This window comes from Notamacropus eugenii, chromosome 4 (assembly GCF_028372415.1).
Source record: "Notamacropus eugenii isolate mMacEug1 chromosome 4, mMacEug1.pri_v2, whole genome shotgun sequence".
NCBI classification, from domain to species: Eukaryota; Metazoa; Chordata; class Mammalia; order Diprotodontia; family Macropodidae; genus Notamacropus; species Notamacropus eugenii.
In genome coordinates this window covers 21,990,273-22,009,797 of record NC_092875.1, presented here as the reverse complement: position 1 = coordinate 22,009,797, position 19,525 = coordinate 21,990,273, and the positions used below count along the sequence as shown (strand labels likewise).

Sequence of the window (19,525 nt, the reverse complement as noted above, 5' to 3'; positions counted from 1 at the left end):
CCTGGGGCGGGGCGGGGCGGGGCGGGGCGGGGGCCCGGGGGGCGGGGCCTGCGCCAGGATGAACAGCCGCTCCCCCCTCCCCGACCCCGTCTGTCTGTCTGTCTGTCTGTCTGTCTGTCTGTCTGTCTGTCTGTCTGTCTGTCTGTCTGTCTCTCTCTGTCTCTGTCTCTCTCTCTGTGTCTCTCTCTCTGTTGGTCTATCTCTGTCTGTCTCTGTCTCTCTGTCTGTCTGTCTCTCTCTGTCTCTCTGTCTGTCTGTCTTTGTCTGTCTCTCTTTCTGTCTGTCTCTCTGTCTCTGTCTGTCTGTCTCTTTCTCTCTGCCTATCTATCTCTCTCTCTTTCTCTGTCTCTGTCTGTCTATCTCTCTCTGTCTCTCTGTCTGCCTATCTCTCTCTGTCTGTCTGTCTGTCTCTGTCTCTCTCTGTGTCTCTGTCTGTCTCTTTGTCTCTGTCTGTCTGTCTCTGTCTGTCTATCTCTCTCTGTCTCTCTGTATGTCTGTCTGTCTCTCTGTCTGTCTCTCTGTCTCTGTCTGTCTCTTTGTCTGTCTGTCTGTCTCTGTCTGTCTATCTCTCTCTTTCTCTCTGTCTGTCTCTGTCTTTGTCTGTCTCTGTCTGTCTATCTCTCTCTGTCTCTCTGTCTGTCTCTCTCTCTGTCTGTCTCTCTGTCTCTGTCTGTCTGTTTCTCTCTCTCTGCCTATCTCTCTCTCTTTCTCTCTGTCTGTCTCTGTCTTTGTCTGTCTGTCTCTGTCTCTCTCTGCTTTCAAGGGAGAGATGACATCTCTTTTGGAAACGTGGCATGGAAGCTTCTCTCTCCGGGCCATTCCTGGCGGTTCTCCCTGCCAGGGCCACACGGCCCCCTGGGCTGAGCAGAAGTCAGACCTTGAGGCTGTCCAGAGACAGCCCAAGAGGAGCCCTCGTGAGCCCCCGAAGTCAGGGGCTCCCAGTTGGCCCCTCCCTCGGTGCCAGCTGCCCTGTGGGCACTGACTACCGCAGGGAGGATGAAGCCCAGCCCTGGCCTGGCCTCTTGGGCGCCTGGGACCTTCGGTAGTTGTGGACACAAGGCAGAGCCCAGGGAAAATGCCCGCTCAGCGGTCTGACCTCATGCCACCGTTTAAAGGATCAGCTTCCTAGCAGGCTGGCATAGGGGCACAGGCTACTGTCTCATCTTTTATGTCTTTGTTAACATGTGTTTACGAAACTTGAGTGTTTTAAATACCCCTTTTGTAGTGGAGACATAAAGAGCTGTCCTAGAAACCTGAGGCGCTTTGTTCATCCAGAACCTTTCTGGAGGGGTCCCTGCTGCACCCTTTGGGGATCAGCCTTTAGTGAGGGCCAAGTCAAACCTCAGCTCTCCGGAGGATGCCCAGTGCAGCCTGTGACAGGACAGTGATCAGGACCAAGAACTTGACCCTTCTCCTTAGGACTGAAGCCTGGGGTTCTGGCCCCTTAGCTGGGGTATCTGAGCACCTAGGCCTGGGGGCCCAGCAGCAGTCTGCAGCTATGTGTGACTTCGGATGTAAGTGTGCAGGACCTAGTTACCCAGGGTTACCCGTAAGCAGGGGCCGAGCTTAGTCCTTCCCGATTCCATCCCTAGCTCTGCATCTGCTGTTAGCTCTAATGACGTTAATAAGTAACAAGGACATAGTGCTTACTACATACTATAACACGTTATATAGCACATACTGCTTACTGTATAGTAACGTACGGTGCTTATTACATATAATATGCATAATGTAGATTTATAGTGCTTGCTACATATTATACATTATAACATAGATTTATAGTGTTCACTACTACTACTAACATGTAGTATTTACTACATATAAGATATTGATAGGATTTACTATATAATAATAACATTTATACAGTTTTACTGTATATTTACATTATAATATATAGTGCTTACTATATGTCATATAAAAATATATTCTACATTTTTAGTGCTTACTACTATTAGCATTTTATTATATCTGTATAGTGCTTACTATGTAATCACAACTAACATTTATGGTGTTTAATACATATTATATATCATATGTATTTAATTTTAACACATACATATTATATTATGACATATCTAATTGTATTATAATTACATATATTATAACATAATATATATTTATAGTACTGTATATAATATTATAATGTTTACTACTAGTAACTAACATGTAGTACTCACTACATATTATATATTATAACATATAATAACATTTACAGTACTTACTGTATAATAACTAACATTTATATAGCATTTACTGTATATTAATATATATTTATAGGGATTACTCTATAACTAAGGTTTATATAGTGCTTATCATATTACAATATTACATAGTGTATAGTTCTGTTGCTCACTATAGAATTATAATAACTAACATTTATATAGCGCTTACTGTGTTCCAGGCACTGTGCTAAGCATTTAGAGTTCTTATCTCAGTTGATCCTCACAACAACCCTGGGAGGTAAGTACTATTATTGTCCCCGTTTTGCGATGAGGCAGACAGAGGTTAAGTGAGTGGCCCTTGGTCACCCAGGAAATCAGCAGGAATTTTTTTTCTCAACTCCATTTGTTTCAGTTGCTTCTTGCATTGTATTTATCATGAACTACAGAGCCGATCTGAGGGTACATTTTAGTATTATTTGCCCCAGCTGTCAAAATTCTTAGGTCTCTCCCATTTCACATAGGAGGAAGCAGAAGCCTGGAGTGGGGCAGTGATTTTTCTCAAGGCCAGTTCATGTCAGAAGAAAGGATTTAGTGATGTCAGGGACCTCATAGCTCATCTGATCCCACCCCTTTCACAGAAGAGGAAATGGAAGCCTGGAAATTGGAAGCCACGTGGCCACGATCATGCAGGGGGCAATCAGTGGTGCTGGGGCAGGATCCCTCAAGCTCTGATTCTGTACATCGGGGCCTCCATTCCTCAAGAGAATCAGAGACTACCTCGATGCAAGGACCATAAAGGCCCTCTCTCCTAATCCCTTCATTTTGCTGGAAGTTGAGGGTCCGAGGGAAATTGATGTGAAGGCCACAGAAAAAAGAGAGGAGATTTGAAACATTTATGTGGTACCTACTATGTACTAGACACTGTGTTAAGTGCTTTTTACAAATCATCCTGCCCCATTTGATCCTCACAACAAACTGAAGAGGGAGGCACTATTATTATTTATCCCCATTTTACAGTTGGGGAAACTGAGGCAGAGAGGCACCGTGACTTGCCCAGGGTGACACAGCCATTAAGTGTCTTGAGCCAGATTTGAACTCAGGTCTTTCTGACTCCAACACCTAGCTGCCCCACTTTAGGATGATACTTTCTACCTAGCACTTAGGCGGTGCAGTAGATAGAGACCTGGGCCTGGATTCAGGAAGGCCTGTGGCCCTGGGCAAGTCACCTAACCACTGCCTGTCTCAGTTTCCTTGACCAAAATAGAGATAATAATAGCACCCACCTTATAGGGGCCGCTAGGTGATAAAGTAGATGGAGCACTGAGTTTGGAATCAGAAAGACTCATCTTCACGAGTTCAAGTCTGGCCTCAGACACTTACTAGCTATTTCACTCTAGGCAAGTCACTTAACCTCTGTTTGCCTCAGTTTCCTCAACTGTAAAATGAACTGGAGAAGGAATGGAAAACCACTGCAGTATCTTTGCCAAGAAAACCCCAAAGGGCGTCATGGAGAGCTGGACATGACTGAAAAACAACTGAACAGCTATAGTGTTCTTGTGAAGATCAGATGACGTGTTTGAAAAGCACTAAGCATAGTGTCTGCATCAGAGTAAGTGCTTAGGAAATCCCTTCCTTTACTCCTCTCTCTCTTCTTACCTCCCTTCTATCCTTTCTTCCTTCCATTATTTCTTACCCACTTTCCTCTTTCCTTCCTTCCTTCTTCCTCAGGGGCAGCTAGGTGGGGCAGTGGATAGAGCACCAGTGCAGGAGTCAGGAGGACCTAAGTTCAAATCTCACCTCAGACACTTGGCACTCACTAGCTGTGTGACCTTGGGCAAGTCACTTAACCCCAACTGCCTCATCCTGGGTCATCTCCAGTCATCCTGATGAATATCTGGTCACTGGATTCAGAAGGCTGTGGAGGAGAAGTGAGGCTGGTGACCTGCACAGCCCTCCCTCACTCAAAACAAAGTCAAGTGCAAGTCATGTCATCATTTCTCTGATGGCATGGTCTTCTTAGGCAAGGAAGGATGAACACACCTTCTTCCTCAAAGACTGGTAGGTATGTTGATTATTAAATCAGTCTCAGGGAAATAAGATGATGAATAGGAAGGTTTAGGATTACATTCTTTAGCAGTGACCAGCAGCCTTTATAAGACTGAAATGACTGAATAGTTCTTAAATCAATGTTTGTCTCCAAGATCTGGTGGAAAGAGCCCTGGGTTTGCAGGCAGAGGACCTGGGTTCAGATCTACCACCCAGTGATCTTTGACAAATCCTTCTGAATCTCAGTTTTCTCCTCTACATCTTGATGGGGCTGAGATGGCCTTTGAACTTCAGAGATCTGTGATTTTGTCTCATGGGTTGGACAATTCCTCTGAGACAGAGGAGGATCCAGCATTCTTTCCTTTGATGGGCCCAAGGACAAAGAACACTGTACCCTCTCCCTTTTCACTGACACCCATCACTCTACAACCACCCACATACACAGTCTGAACTGGGTTCAATTTTGGGGGGACCCTGACCCCAGAACAGAAAAATCAGATTTTTTCTCAAATTCTTTAATTCATTATACCCCTCCATCCCCACACTAGTTTTCTAGGGAAAAATTATATAGGCTTTGGCTCAGGTATAGAGTGTCCCCAAAGGATAGACGAGAAACTCAGTGAAAATGTAAATCAGATATGGGACAGGTATTTATTTTCTCCACACAAAAAAATGCTCTCACCAGCGCACTTTGACAGAAACTGAAACAAGCAGCAGTAGTAACCACTGTTACACCCTCCCAGGAAGTGGAGACTTAAAACATACAGCACTTAGTAGGATCATTGAAAAGGCATGGTCACATTTCACCTTGGCTTGGCACTGTCCAAACAACTTCCTTCAGGTTCATGTCTTCTGGTAAACCAGGCTGATGGCTGAGCTCCTTCTTTCTGATACCAGCAGCCTGCTGGTCAGTTCTGACTAGGGACCCAGTAGCTCCAAACATTTGAAATCCACAAACCTACCTGGGAGACAGGATACATTCATCCCAGGATCATTGTTTAGTCCCCTGTACCTGGAAAAGAATAAACACTGCAGACTCACCTGCCTACATGAGCTCAAAGTTTGATGTTTCTGTTGGGCTGGGAGAAAGGGCAGCCCCTTCAGGAATGGGCCATACAGGAAATGGACAAAAGAAGATAGTCTCTCCCTCTTTTAAAGGTCCACTGATATAGGAGGTACAATGGTTAGAGCCCTGGGCTGGGAGTCAGGAAGACCTGAGCTCAAAACTAGCCTCAGATACCTCCTTTGTGTCCTTAAATGACACAAGTCATTTATCCTCTGCCTGCCTCAGTTTCCTCACCTGTAAAATGTGGATAATAATAGTACCTATCTCCCAGGGTTGTTGTGAGGATCAAAAGCTCTGGCTTAGCACAATGCCTTGCACATAGTAGATGTTACATAAATGATGGCTATTATCATGGCCATCATTCATCTGTTGTTCCTGCTTTATGGCCAAGAAGGGAATGCTTCATCATCTCCAGAGTGCTTGTCTTGCAGCATTGATTGAGTCATACTTGGCCAGCCAAAAGCAGCTTCTTTGTCCTCAAAGATCTGGAGCATTGAAATCGTTTGTACACATGGTTGGCAGAGAGTAGACAAGAACCTTTCATTGCAGTCAAGTTTGCAGCTTGAATCACAATATTTCAGAGCTGGAAGGGACCTCAGGGATCCAACCAGTTCAACCCATATCTGACCAGGGGTTCCTTTTGCTAACACTGACCAGTGGCTGCCCGGACTTGCAGACCTTCAAGGCTGAGAAAGCCACCTTTGAGGCAGCTCATCCCACGTGGGGACAGCGCTAATCGTTAGCAAGTTTTTCCTGATATCAAGGCTAAATTTGATGGAGGACCCAAGGCTTCTGGTTCTGCCCTCACAGGAGCCAAAGAAATCACAAAACTGATTCTTCGTCAAGTGATTGCCCTTCAAATATTTGAAGACACCCACTAGATAGGTGGTGCCGTGGATAGAGTGGCCAGCCCTGGAGTTAGGAGGACCTAAGTTCAAATTTGGCCTCAGACACTTAGGAGCTGTGTGACCCTGGGCAAGTTACTTCACCCTGTTTGCCTCAGTTTTCTCATCTGTCAAATGAGCTAGAAAAGGAAATGGCAAACCACTCCAGTATGTTTGCCCAGAAAACCCCAAATGGGGTCATGGAGAGTCAGACATGACTTGAAAATGACTCAACAGAAATCTCTTGAATATTTCTTTTCTTTTCCAAGCTAAACATCCACAGCTTGTTCAACTAATCCTTATATACCATATGGGTATATGTCACATATCCCTGCTCCCTGACAGCAGTCACTGCTTTGTTTTCTCTTTGTGTCTTCAGTGCCCAGCACAGTGTTTGATTACATAAGTGCTAACTGTTTAATTGATTATTAACAAGTTGGGTCTCCCCAGTAAACATCTCCTTGTTCCAGGAATTTTCTCTGGTTGTCCCCCATGTCTGAAACATTCTCCCTCCTCTGCTTTGACTACTGTTCTCTCTGGCTTTCTTTTGAGTCTCAACTAAAATCCTACCTTCTACAGGAAGACTTTCCTAACCCCTCCCGAGGGCCATCTCCAGTCATCCTGATTAGATCTCACCACTGGATCCAGATGGCTTCAGAGGAGAAAGTGAGGCTGGTGACCTTGACAGCCCTGCCTCAGTTAAATCCAGTTTATTTGCATGTCATGGCATCACCTCCCTGATGTCATGGTCCTCTTCAAGAATTAATTCTAGTGTTTCCCCCTGTTAATTATTCCTATTTAGCCTCTAAAAATATAGAGGATAAATTATTTCCTACTTATTCTCTACATAACTTGCTTTGTATATATTTTTTCCTAAATTGTCTCCACTGTTAAATTCTTTTCTTTTTCTTCCTTCTTTCCTTGGCAGTTGGGATTAAGTGATTTACCCAGGGTCACACAGCTAGTAAGTGTCTGAGGTCCCATTTGAACTCAGGCCTTCAGGGTCAGTGCTTTATCCACTTCACCACCCATTGGTCCCTCCATTAGATTGTGAACTCTTTGAGGCCAGATGCTTATCTTTTGTTTGTTTTTGTATCCTCAGGGCTTAGCATTGTGCCTGGCACATAGTAGGCACTTAACAAATATCTACTAATTAAGTGACTCATTTACAGACTGGAAATTCTTTGAAATCAAGGACTATTCCAGTTTTCATCTTATATCCCCAGCCCATGACATGGTGCCTAGCACATATCAAATGCTTAATAAATGCTTATTGACTGACTGACTGACTGATAGGCTGACTCTACATCACCCCCAGTAAGCAGATGTCAAGCCTCAGCTTGAAGACCTCCAGAGAAGGGAATCCACCACCTCTAGGGGCAACCCGGACCACTTTGTGACACTATAGTGTGGATTTTCTCTATCCCTACCACCAGGTCATATTGAATGAGGACTTGGATGCAACGTAACCTTTACAGTTGCATGCATGTTTAACACTAGGACATTTTCTTCCCTATGGCCTCTATGTATGTAAGCATTGTGATAAATCAAGTTTAACATCTTTCAGATAGGACTCTTTGTGTGCCTTGGAACACAATTGTCCTCTCCAGACTCTGAGTCAAGGCAATCTATTATTATATTGCATCCCATTTTTGTTGCCAGGAGGGAACTTATCCAGTGGTTATCTCCATAACAAGATAAAGTGCTGGATTTGGAGTTCACATCTTGCCTTTGATGTAGGCTGCTTGTGTCAGGTGACTCAGTTCTCTCATCTGTGAAATGGGGATAATATTTGAACGGCTCACTTCATTTGGTTGTTTCACTACTCAGAGTTCACATGTATAGGATGCTTTGCAAGCTTTAAGGGGTTGTATAAATGTCAGTTATTATGATTGGTTTCCAAGCAGTGAGGTGCCACTCACGGAAATGTAATGGCTTCTGGATCTGTTGTGTGGAGAATGGATTACAGCAGGATTCCCAACCAGCTGTTGTGTCTAGAGCTGAAGCACAGAAGGAATGCTTTATGAATACATCTGAGAACAGTAGCCAAGAGTATAGTGTGGTTAATTGTGGGCAGCTGGGAAACAATGGCTACAGACAGGCTAGTCTGATGTCAAAGAAGGCCAGATGAAAAACAATGCTGTGCTCTCCAAAGTGGAAAGTCAAAGGGAGAGAAACATTCATGAAAACTTGGCATTTTTGGAGTTCCAGAGCTGTGTTCAAATACAGGATCTTCCACATTCTAGGTTTTATGGTAAAGGGTTAGCCAATTTCTGGGACAGCTGGCACGGTGAGATAGGAGGCCTCAGACACTTTAGTAGCGGTGTGACACTGATCAAATCACTTACCCCTATTTGCCTCAGTTTCCTCTTCTGTAAAATGAGCTGGAGAAGGAAATGATAAACCACTCCAGTATCTCTGCCAAGAAAACCCCAAATAGGGTCACCGACAGGACCCCCCCAAAAACAACCCGACAAACAACAACAAAATGTCAATTTCCACCCCCACATTAAACAACAATAAAGTCAATTTTCACCCCCTCACAACTAAACAACAACAAAAAGCCAATTTCTACCTCTTCCCCACTAAACAACATGTCCATTTCTATCCCCTCAGGACTAAACAACAACAGAAGTCAATTTCCACCCCCACCCCACTAAACAACAAGAAGTCAATTTCTGCAGCCCCACCCCCAACAACACAATCAATTTTTGTTGTCCTCTTGACTAAACAATAAATCAGTTTCCATCCTTCCCCCAACTAAACAGCAACAAGCCAATTTCCACCCTTTGACTAAACAGCAACAAAAAGTCAATTTCCACCCCTCCCCCCCACAACAAGAAGTCAGTTTCCACCCCTCCATAACAACAGCAACAAGAAGAAGTCAATTTCCATCCCATCTGGACTAAACAATAACAAGTCAATTTCCTTGGGAGCAGTGTGGACTCTTTAGCCTACAATTCAGATGTCTCTGACTCAAGTTTCTCCCACTCCAATTCATCCTGTGTTCAGTCATCAAAACGATTTTCCTAGAACACAAGTCTGATCATGCCACTCTCCCCCGACACCCCGTAAACTTCAATGGTTCCCTATTGCCTCGAGGATCTAATACAAAATACTCGGTTTGACATTCAAAGCCCCTCACAATCTGCCCTTTCCAGTCTTCTCACACTTTATTTCCCCACAGGGATCCACTGACACTGGCCTCTTGGCTGTTCCAAGAACACATTTTCTCTACTTCTGATTCCTGACATTTTCTCTCTGGCTGTCCCCCTATGCCTGGAATGCTCTCTCCCCTCTCCACTTCCTGTCTTTCCTGGGTTCCTTTAAGTCCCAACTAAAATTCCACCTTCTCCAGGAAGCTTTTCCCGATTCCTCTTAATTCTCGTGCTTTCCTCTTTTAAACGATTTCCTATACTAAATTTCCTGTACTAAACTTGCTTTGTTTATATTTGCAGGTTGTCTCCCTCGTTAGATTATAAACTCCTTGAGGGCAAGAACAGCGTTTTGCATTTTATTGTATCCCCCAAGGGCTTAACAAAAGTTTATCAATCGATTAATTAAATGCTTGTTAACTGGCTTCTAGTCTGAGGAGTCAACCATCCCCATCTCTAATGTAGTGATACAAGTGACTTCCTCTTGTAATTTAAAAACTTCCCCCAGTTCGGATTCAAAGAGGCTCTTAACCAATCACAGAAGAATCCGCCCTTGCCCAATATGGCCGCCGGGGCGTCAGGAGCTGGGGCGGGGCCAAAGGTGGCCTGAATGGTTTTACCCATTTCCTCCTCCCCACCTCCTGTGATACCGAGCCAATGGAAAAGCCCGAGTTGTGGACGAGATTAACAGGGGCGCTTGGGGCCGGGGGTGGGGTCTGGAGGTTCGTGAGAAGCCGAGTTTGGGGTGCCAGCCTCAGCGCCGTGAGGCGGGGACCGGCCACGCCCGTGTGGTTTGGGGGCCTCAAGCTCAGCGTCGGGGGCCCGAGTGTCCGGGTCGGCCTCAGTCCGCGCAGCCGCAGGTTGAGTCTTCCCCCCCCCAGGCCGGCCGGTGTGGTTTGGCCCAGCCCTTCCCTGTTTGGGACAGTTCGGGCGGAGAAGTCGCGGGCGGAGAGCGCCGGCGTCGGGGCGGAGGCGAGAGGGGCTGCTAGCGGCCGAGGCCGGGGGCGGCTGGCGGCAGCGGAGAGCGGACTGGGGAGCCGAGGGCCGGGGGCCGGGAGCCGGGAGCCGGGGGTCGGGAGCCGAGGGCCGGGCCGGGCCCGCTGTCCCCTGCGCCGCTCGGGGCCCCCCGGGGCCGGCGGGGGCCTCAGCATGTCCTGCGGGGGTGACGGCCCCAGCAGCCACTTCCCCCTGCACGCCCTGGTCTGGAACAATGACTACCGGCAGCTGGAGAAGGAGCTGAACGGCCAGGTGAGCCAACGAGCTCGGGGGGAAACTGAGGCTCGGAGTGCCTGTGGGGTCAGAGCCGCGGGGAGCCTTGAGTCCGTGAACTCAGAGGGGATCCTGCGGGCCCGGGATTCTGCGGGCCCGGGATCGGGGCTGCGGGGGTTCTTGGCCCCGGAGATGCGGGAGGAAAGTGAGTCCAAGAGTTGGGAACCGCCGGGAACCCTGACTTCTGAGTCCCAGGGCAAGCCTGGGGTCAGGAGCTGCAGGGGACCCCGATTCTCTTGATGGAAGAGGGGAACTGAACTCCAGAGCAGGCCGGGTGAGGAGGCTGAACCCCCCTGACCGGGGCTGGGAGGAGAAACTGAGTCCCAGAGGGGTGTGGGGTCAAGGGCTGGGGGCGGCGGCCTGAAGGGCAGAGAGGTCCTATCACTGAGCTGGAAGGACCTTAGGCACCTCGGGTCTAGCCCTGTATGTGTCCGAGGAGGTGTCAGCATTGAGACCCTTAAGGGCCATCTGGGCCAAGTACGGTCCAGGAGCCTTTATCCGGCGCCCCCAGATGCCAGCACCGTGCGGTGGCGGGGATCCAGAGAAAGGCCAAAGACTATTCCTGCCCTCGATGAGCTCATAGTCTAGTGGGAGAGCCAGCGTGCCAGGCCCTCGGGACCACAAGCTGTAGGCAGGCCAGGCAGGCTAATTAGCAGAGGGAAGGCTCCGGCATTAAGAGAGATTAGGAAAGGCTTCCTGAAAGAAGGTGGGAATTCGCTGGGACTTGGAGGAGGCCAGGGGTCAGAGATGAGCAGGGGGGCAGGCGGAGATGGGAGGGTCAAGGTGGGGGTCAAGGTTAGGAAGGACTTGGACCTTCAGGGAATTGGATTGTTGATTTCAAAGTCTATTGGGAACCACTGGAGTTTATTGAGTAGGGTTGATGGTTGATTCTGTGTTTTAGGAAAGTCACTTTGGTGGCCCAGTGGAGGAGGGACTAGAATGGGGAGAGACTTGAGGCAGGCAGACCGAACCTCCCCCAGAAGTAGTAGGGGTAAGGGCTTTCATCGGGTTGGGGGCTGGGTCCCAGGAGAGAAAGGTAGGTGTTTGTATTAGGGAGATGTTACAAAGGAGAAATGGACAGGTCTTGGCCACGGATCTGCTTTAGGGGGTGAGAGAGGAGGCTTCCAGGGTGATCCGTGGGCTGTGAGCTTGGGGGACTCAGACAGGGAGTCCTTGATGCTCAGAGGGGTCCCACAGAAGGTTTTCAGCTGGAAGGCTCCTTGTTGCTGTGAAAACCTTCCTAACCATTGGAGCCGTCCAAAAGAGGGATGAGCCAGCCACCTTGCCCCCAGAGGTCTTCAGGTGGAGGGTGCCAGTGGGGAAGGCTGAACTAGATTCCAGCTCAGAGATGCTGTGGCTCTGGACCTTGGGGACAACTGATTTGGAAATGCTTTTGAGTTCATTCATTCAAACCCCAGACCTTACAAGTGAGGACTCTGGCCTAGGAGACCTTTGAAAGGCTTTCCACAGTGTGACTCATTACACAGGACTTCGTTCTGTATCTAATGCATTTCCTTGAGTGTCCTATTCAGTTGGCTTATCCCCTTACTTGACTGCTTTGAGGTCAGAACCTGGCTCTTTACTTATTGTCTCCTCCAGTGGCTAGCTTGGTGTACTAACTTAGGGAAATGATAATAATCTATATTTGTATGGTACTTTCTTCACAAGAATACTATGTTAGATGGGTAGGGCTGTGTTATTATCCCCATTTTACGTGGGTGAAAATTGAGCGGAGATGTGAATTGAGTTTCCCATGGTCACACAGCCCACATCCTTGGGGCTTGGGTTTGAACTCAGTGTTTTTTTATATTATCTCTCTGTGAGTATTAATATGTGTTTATTGTTTTGTTGTGTTGTGTTGCCCAATTGTAGAGTGCCAGCCTGGCACCATGAACACTGTGGGAGTGAGCAGTTCAGACTGGGGTAGGACATTTTGCCTACCTCTGAAAGCTGGGGCCTGTTACTATTAGTGTGAGTCACTCTTTGGGTCAGAGGCAGGTGTGCCAGGGCATTATGTGGCTCTGAAGCAGCCCTAAGGTCGGCAGGAAAATGCTTTGAGGGAAGCACAAATGATTTTCATTTGGTTGGCTGAAAAAATCCGCAGGCTAAGCATCACCCAGTTGAGTGAAAAGTTGCTGCCAAGCATGAGCCTTCACCCTTGCCAAGAATCTGCCCGCTGCAGTTCTCCTAAGACAGCCCACTGTCAAAACAGCCAGAAATCCATTGTAAACCAGGTGCCTTTTCCCCCCAGTAACAATGCTTGGTACTTGTTTCCTGAATCTTTTCTGCCGAGACGGGTTGAATTTCTTTGTAAGGTTCATCCCTTTTAATTAGGCGGCGCAATCCCTGCAGAACAGTTGAGGAGATGCTTTGACATGTTTACTGTCAAATGATTCACTAGTCCTGGACCGACCAGCTTAGTCCTGACTGCCCATTCATCTCTCCATTTCCTGCCCAACACAGTCCAACCTTTTGGGTTTGGCTTTATTTCTGGGGCTGAAGGACAGTGAACATTAATAAATGTCTAATTAATAAATGTGTTAGTACACATAATGCTAGTGGGGTCTTTTTTAGGTTAAACCCTTTATCAGCATGTTATTTCTGGCTGTGGGGGGGAGGGGCAGGAAGAGAAACACAGAGTTGTGTGTGTGTGTGTGTGTGTGTGTGTGTGAGTGTGTGTATGAGAGAGAGAGAAAGCTGGGTGTTTGTCTCCTCTGTGTCAGTAATAGACACTAGAAGAAAGTAGCCCTAGATCTAAAACCTACTTGGAGGAGTCAGGGAAGCATGGTCCACCATGTATGCACATTTGATCTTTGCCTGGCTCCAGCTTCTTCTTTTGGCCACTGTCCTGATGCCATTTTCTAAGACTTTTCATGTTTCCCCCACCTTTAGAGTACTTTCCCTCTTAAAATGACTTTGTACAGTTTTGTACATACTTTTTCTGAACCTAAACACCAAATTGAATGGCCATTTACGTATACGTGGTGGAACAGAGAAGGACAATTGTATGGAATGACAGGTCTTTTATGTACTGTTGACTTTTCTTTCTCAGTTTATCTTAAGATCAGCCTTTGCTATACTCTGTGACCACTCATCTGTGTAGGTCTCAAAGGGGACTCCTTCATTTTGTTTTGTCTTTGTGTCCATCTCGGGTGCCCAGAAGCTTATTAAATTGTAACTTGGGTATATTTTAGTACTTGGCATTTTAGAGTAAGCAAATATCTTCCCAAGGGTGTATTATATTCTCAGAGTTCACTTTGGGTAAATAGTGGAATTGAGATACATTGTGGTTCTTTGTTAAATCATAAATGAGACGAATGACCTGGGTCTTAATTTGTAATGGAAAATGAGGTTTAGTTGAAAAATCATTTTATTTTCTTTCTTGTTGACAGTAGTAAAGTGAACTAAAAGTTCTTGGTCTCTCTTGACTTCAAATAGTCTTCCATGCAGTCACAGTGAATTATTTTTTGTGAGCAAATCCATTTGTTGGCAGGCAGTCAACCTTTATTAAGTATTGGTTCAAAGTCAGGCATTGTGCTAAGGGTCTCTGCTACAAAGAAAGGTTGAAAGGCAGTCCCTGCTCTCCAGGGCATGTGGGGAAAAAACATGTAAACAACTCTGTACAGATGAGTGATGGTCTGGATCAATTGAGGGAACAGTAGCCGGCCCTGTGAACTAATCTTTGTAAGTGGTGAAGCTGTCCACTCTGAAAGCATTTTTAGCTCTTCAGCGTGCTGGGTCTTTCTACTTTACTGTATTCCTGTTGAGTGGAATCGAGGATTGCCCAATTCTTGTTCCCTCAGTCTTGCTGCCCAAGAGGACTTAGACATGGCAGGGAGGGCACTCACTTAGAGAAGGGAGGATGGTGGTGAATGTGATGTCTGTGGGGAAGGGGGAATCACCTGCCCCACCCCCCCCCAAGGACAGAATGAGGATGGGGGAGGTACAGGAAAGGTTTCCCATTTCTTCTGGGTGGCCTCCTCCTCCCCAGAGGTCTTGTGGCCTAGACTGGGAGGCCACTTGTGGAGAAGGGACTTGGAAGGTTTATTCCAACGACAGGAGTGTTCAGAGGAGCAGTAGAAGGTGTGTGTTTGCCAGGATCCCCTTATCATTTTATCCACAGTTTAAGGTTTAGTAGTGACTTGTTTGAAGTTGCTTGGTGTTGGTGATCACTTTCTTAATTTAGAGTTCGATACTTCTCCGTGCAAAGATTGTCTCAGTGGAAAGTCCATGCCTGGGTCTTACCACCCCTCTTGAGTCCAGACTAGGAGGTACTGCATACACACACTCATATCTCCCCGGAAGATGCTAAAATCAGATACTGTGTAGCTGTGTGAGCTTCAGGCTACTTCTCTGAAAAATGGGGCTCGTAATATCTGTAGCACCTTTCTCAAAGTTTGTTGTGAGGATCACATGACCTTATGGATATGAAAGGCTTTGCAAACCTTCAAGCCCTGCCTCAGGAGAGCAGGGAATCCTCCTTGCATCCTCATTGATTTAGAGCTTGAGAGATTTTAGAAGTCATTATGAGCTAATAGCTTGGAAGACTGGGCCAAGGCATTTATGGCCCTTGGCTTCTCCTCATGTAAAATGAGAGGGTTGGCTGAAATCATCTCTGAGCTCTGTGCCACATCTAGATTCTTACGAGTTGAGTTGTTAGGTTGAGACAGGCTTTTTGCATTTCAAGGGGTCGAAGAGCTGGATTCAAATCCTGGCTCCCCTTTTTACTTGTGTGATTGTACAAGTCTCCAAGATACAGTTTCCTAATTTGTAAAAGGAAGGACATGAACTGGGAAGGAAACACATTTATTAAGTACCTGTTGTGTGCCAGGGACTATGCCAGATGCTTTACAAATATTATCCCATTTGATCCTCACAGTAACCCTGGGATGTAAGTGCTATTAGGATCCCTATTTTACAGTGAGGAAACTGAGGAAGACAGGTAAAGTGACTTGCCCAGGGTAAGTGTGACCCTGGTAAGTGTCTGAGGCTGGCGCTATGGCACCTCCTCCATTCGATGATTGCTAAGTGTCCTGTTCAAGGTCATACCTTAGCACACCACTTTGGTGCTTGTCATGACGTGCTGATGGTTCCCTAATTATATTAGGTCATTAGGTACTAGGTACATGTATGACTTGGTTCCTGGCTTTGCTTCCATTTACTCAAAACTTATAATGAAGCTAAATCCTTCATTTAGTGGCAGCTTATGCTGTTTGAACACTTCTGGAAAATGTAGAAAAGCAAATTATTTAACGGAGAGAGAGAAAGAAAAAGAAAGATATTTTGGTGTTAGCGGCCTTCTCCTGTGGACATTCCAAAGGCTGGAACCTGGCTTGGGTTTCAGCTGTAATCCATATGACTAGGGATTGGAGAGCCCAAATAGATCTTGCCTGGGAAGAAAAGGCATTATGAAATGTAATAGGAACTTTCTCCGTGATTTGTGCTTGGGGCCCAATGGGCTTTCACTTGGAGAACAGGTTACTTTGGAAATGCACATTTCCGTCAGCCTCACAATAAGACACTCGTCTGATGTTAGCATCTTGTTTGTAAGAGTCCCTGTTTCCCTTATCTTTGCTCCTTCCATCAAGTGGGTGGGAATATCTCCAAACATGGTGGTGGTTGAAAGGATTTTACTTTTATTTCAGGAACGACAACACAGAAAAAGTAAAAGCTTATCCAGCTGAAGGGGATGACCACATTTCAGAGTTTCTGTGCGCCAACTTGAACCCAGAAATCTTGGCCATGTTTCCAGAGGATAACTTAAGGCCAAAAGTGAAACTGTTTGAAGCCCTCAGCATTTGGTGCAAAGAGAAAGTGATGGAATGTGTCTGCCTCCACTGTCCTCAATTCTCCTTGTGGCCTCAGTGGAAGCCAATTGTTTTCTGGTATTTGCTAAGAGTTTATGGTGATTGAGAAGTGGCCCCCAGGTCACTTAGCTCTTGTTTGGACCAGTTGGCTTTTATTTATTTATTTTTAACAGATATCACAACAGTCCAAAATTTGTTATGGAAATCGATCTTCTCTTTCCAGATTGGTGTTGGCAGAGTAGTGACAGCCACAACCAGTGACATTTTGCTTCCTCTAAATTCACTTTTAGGTGGCTTAGGTTGGTGTATTTGGGTGAGAGAGCACTGGGTCTGGAATCAGGAAGACTCTTCCTGAGTTCAAATCCAGCCTTAGACACTTGCTAGCTGTGTGACCCTGGGCAAGTCACTTCACCTTGTTTGCCTGTTTCCTCATCGGAGAGCAAACCATTCCAGGGTCTCTGCCAAGAAAATCCCAAATGGGATCATGAAGAGTCAGGCCCAGCTGAAGTGACTGAACAACAAAAATTCCAGAGGCCTGAAGTGACTGAACAACAAAAATTCCAGAGGCCTTTGCCCCAAAGATGAGAAGACGCTCCACTTTGTGCTGTTTCTGGCCCTGCCAAGGAAATCAAAAGAGCCTGTGAAGATCTGTGTAGTCTAGTGACTGCAGATCTGCTCAGGGGATCCTTGTGTAGGAGGGGAAAAATCAAAGGACAGAGGAGGACTTTAGACCCAGAACTGGTTAGCCAAAATAATAGGATTGTCCATATGAGAGCTGCAAAGTTCAATTTATTTGACCTTCCACTTTCTTTAGGAAGAGAAATGCTCTTTTTGCACAGCCTGAGGCTGAAATAACCGATGTGGAAGACTGATTTAGCTGCCTGGAGGAAGACCATCTATCTAATCTGAGCCCTGGGGTGAATTTAAGGTTAAATAGGGGACTTTCTTGTCCCGGGAGGTGTGAAGGGGAGGCAGTCCCTGAACTTGTCAACCATAATGAAATGTGAACTGAGGCTTTTTCCTATGGGAAGTGACAAATGGAAACTCTAATGCTTTCCTTAGGATAGCCTCATTATCCCAAATTGGCTGCATCTACCCATGAGTATATATGGGTAAAAAGGATGGACAGCTGATCAAAGAGTGAGATGGGAGGCAGAACCAGGGCTGAAAATAGATTCTTCCCTTGGGCATTTAATACATTCCTCTGATCTGTCTTTGTGTGTGTGTTAGTTTAATTTGGATTCTTTGTAGATTTAGAATTTCTTTTTTTATTTTAAATTGTTATTTTATTTTTCCCCAATTACATGTAAAAACAAATTTTAACATCCATTTTAAAAACTTTGAGTTCTGAATTCTCTTCCTCTCCACCCCCCTCTTTGAGAAGGCAAGTGATTTGAAATAGGTTATACATGTGTAGTCATGCAAAATATATTTCTATATTAGTCATGTTGTGAAAGAAAACATAAAAAAAAACCCCCAAGAAAAATAAAGTTAAAAAAAGTCTACTTCAGTCAGTTTTCAGACACCATCAGTTCGTTTGGGGATGGACAGCATTTTTCATCCTAAGTCTTTCTGAGTTGCCTTGGACATTTGTATCGCTGAGAATAGCTACGTTATTTACCTAGCTTACGTCTTACAATATTGCTGTTACCTTGTACACAGTACATTCCACTTTGCATCGGGTCATGTAAACCTTTCTGGGTTTTTTGGAGAGTATCCTGTTCACCTCTTCTTTTAGCACAATAGTATTCCATCGTATAGATTCAGAATTTCTCCACCTTCTTCATCCTCTGTAACAGAGTTTGGTACATCAGCAGTAATATGTAACTCTCTATCTAGTACGTAGATAGGTTACATACTCATGGAGCTCTTCGGGCAAACGCTCTTACCACAAACCCCAAAGGAGGCCCAGTCAGCTGTCCCCAAGGGATGGATGCTTTTGTCTCTCCCAGGAAAGCTTGGGAACCTTCCTGCCTTTTAGATAATGCTTCCTTTGGCCTCCAGTTGAATTTATGGTGAGATGGATGAGATGGATGAGATGCACTTCCTTATAAAGTATGTCCATTGGCTGGTCCCTGGACAAGGATCTTCTATTTAGATGACCTGTAGTTAAGTTAATCTTGATCAGCTGAGTAAGAAGAATGGGGTTCTTTGCACTGTCTTCTTTTGTGGGTCCATCTTTTATATAGAAGTAGATGCCAACCACCCCCAACCCCACTGTAGGTACATTTTGTGATTTTCTGATTAGAATGTGAGAGATTACGTGTAGCTGGAAGGGTCCCAGGCGACTTCATAGAGGTAATATTTGAGTTGGGCCTTGAACCACGGTTAGGATTGAGACGAAATGAGGGGAAAAGATACTAGAACAGTTTGAGCAAATGTTGTGAGGCAGAAAATCTTAGGACAAGTCTGGGCAGTGATAAAGTAGCAGTTAACATTTGACCTTTAGAAGAGAAATCTAGCAGCAATGTTGAGAGGATAGATTGGAGGGAGAAGAGCCCCATTAGGAGAGAATCACTAAGTAGTCTGGGGGAGAATAACCATGACAGCATTGGAAGGCACCTCCCTGGCCTCTAGGCTGCAGGCCTTCCAGGAGTCACTGGCCCTGGGGGAAGATGTGTCTGTACCTCCTGGGACAAGCCACTCTGCTTCAGAAGGTTTCTCCCCACCCCAAGTCAAGTCTGGACTGCCTCCTTCCCACTCTGTACCCATTATTGCTGTCTGAAGTCAAGCAGAAATGTTAGCCCTTCAGATAAGGGAAGACATGGCGGCCTGGAGTGGGGGTGAGGGAATCGGTGGCCTAGAGAATGTGGGTCTTGTGGATTGATGAAGTGGGTAAGGAAGGAGTACAGAGATGGCATTGAGATTGGGCTTGACCGTTGGCTGAGATGGTAATGTTGTTGCTATGAGGCTGTTTACCTGCGTCAGAGGGGTGTTAAAACACTGACTTTATAGAGGAGGGCACCACAGCGTGGCTGCAACAGAGCGGAGCATCTGTTGCTCTTTCACCTCCAACAGGGAGCTATGGTGGGCATGATCAAGAGGGTCGTCAGTTCCTTTTTTATAGGTTCTCTGCTTTTATCCCATAGGCAAAGTCATTGTAGTGTTTTAACTCCTTAATAGCATTTAATTTTTT

At 46.0% G+C, this 19,525-nt stretch overlaps 1 protein-coding gene across 1 annotated transcript in view; it reads left to right on the top strand.

The window, feature by feature from the left end:
* The first annotated feature begins 9,960 nt into the window (after positions 1 to 9,960).
* The window catches only part of ANKRD13A (ankyrin repeat domain 13A), a 38,872-nt gene continuing 29,307 nt past the window's right edge, over positions 9,961 to 19,525 (top strand). The window contains exon 1 of the mRNA XM_072600138.1: positions 9,961 to 10,561. Coding sequence (XP_072456239.1) covers positions 9,971 to 10,561 — 591 coding nt within the window. The 5' untranslated portion in view covers positions 9,961 to 9,970. The remainder of the gene's footprint in view (positions 10,562 to 19,525) is intronic.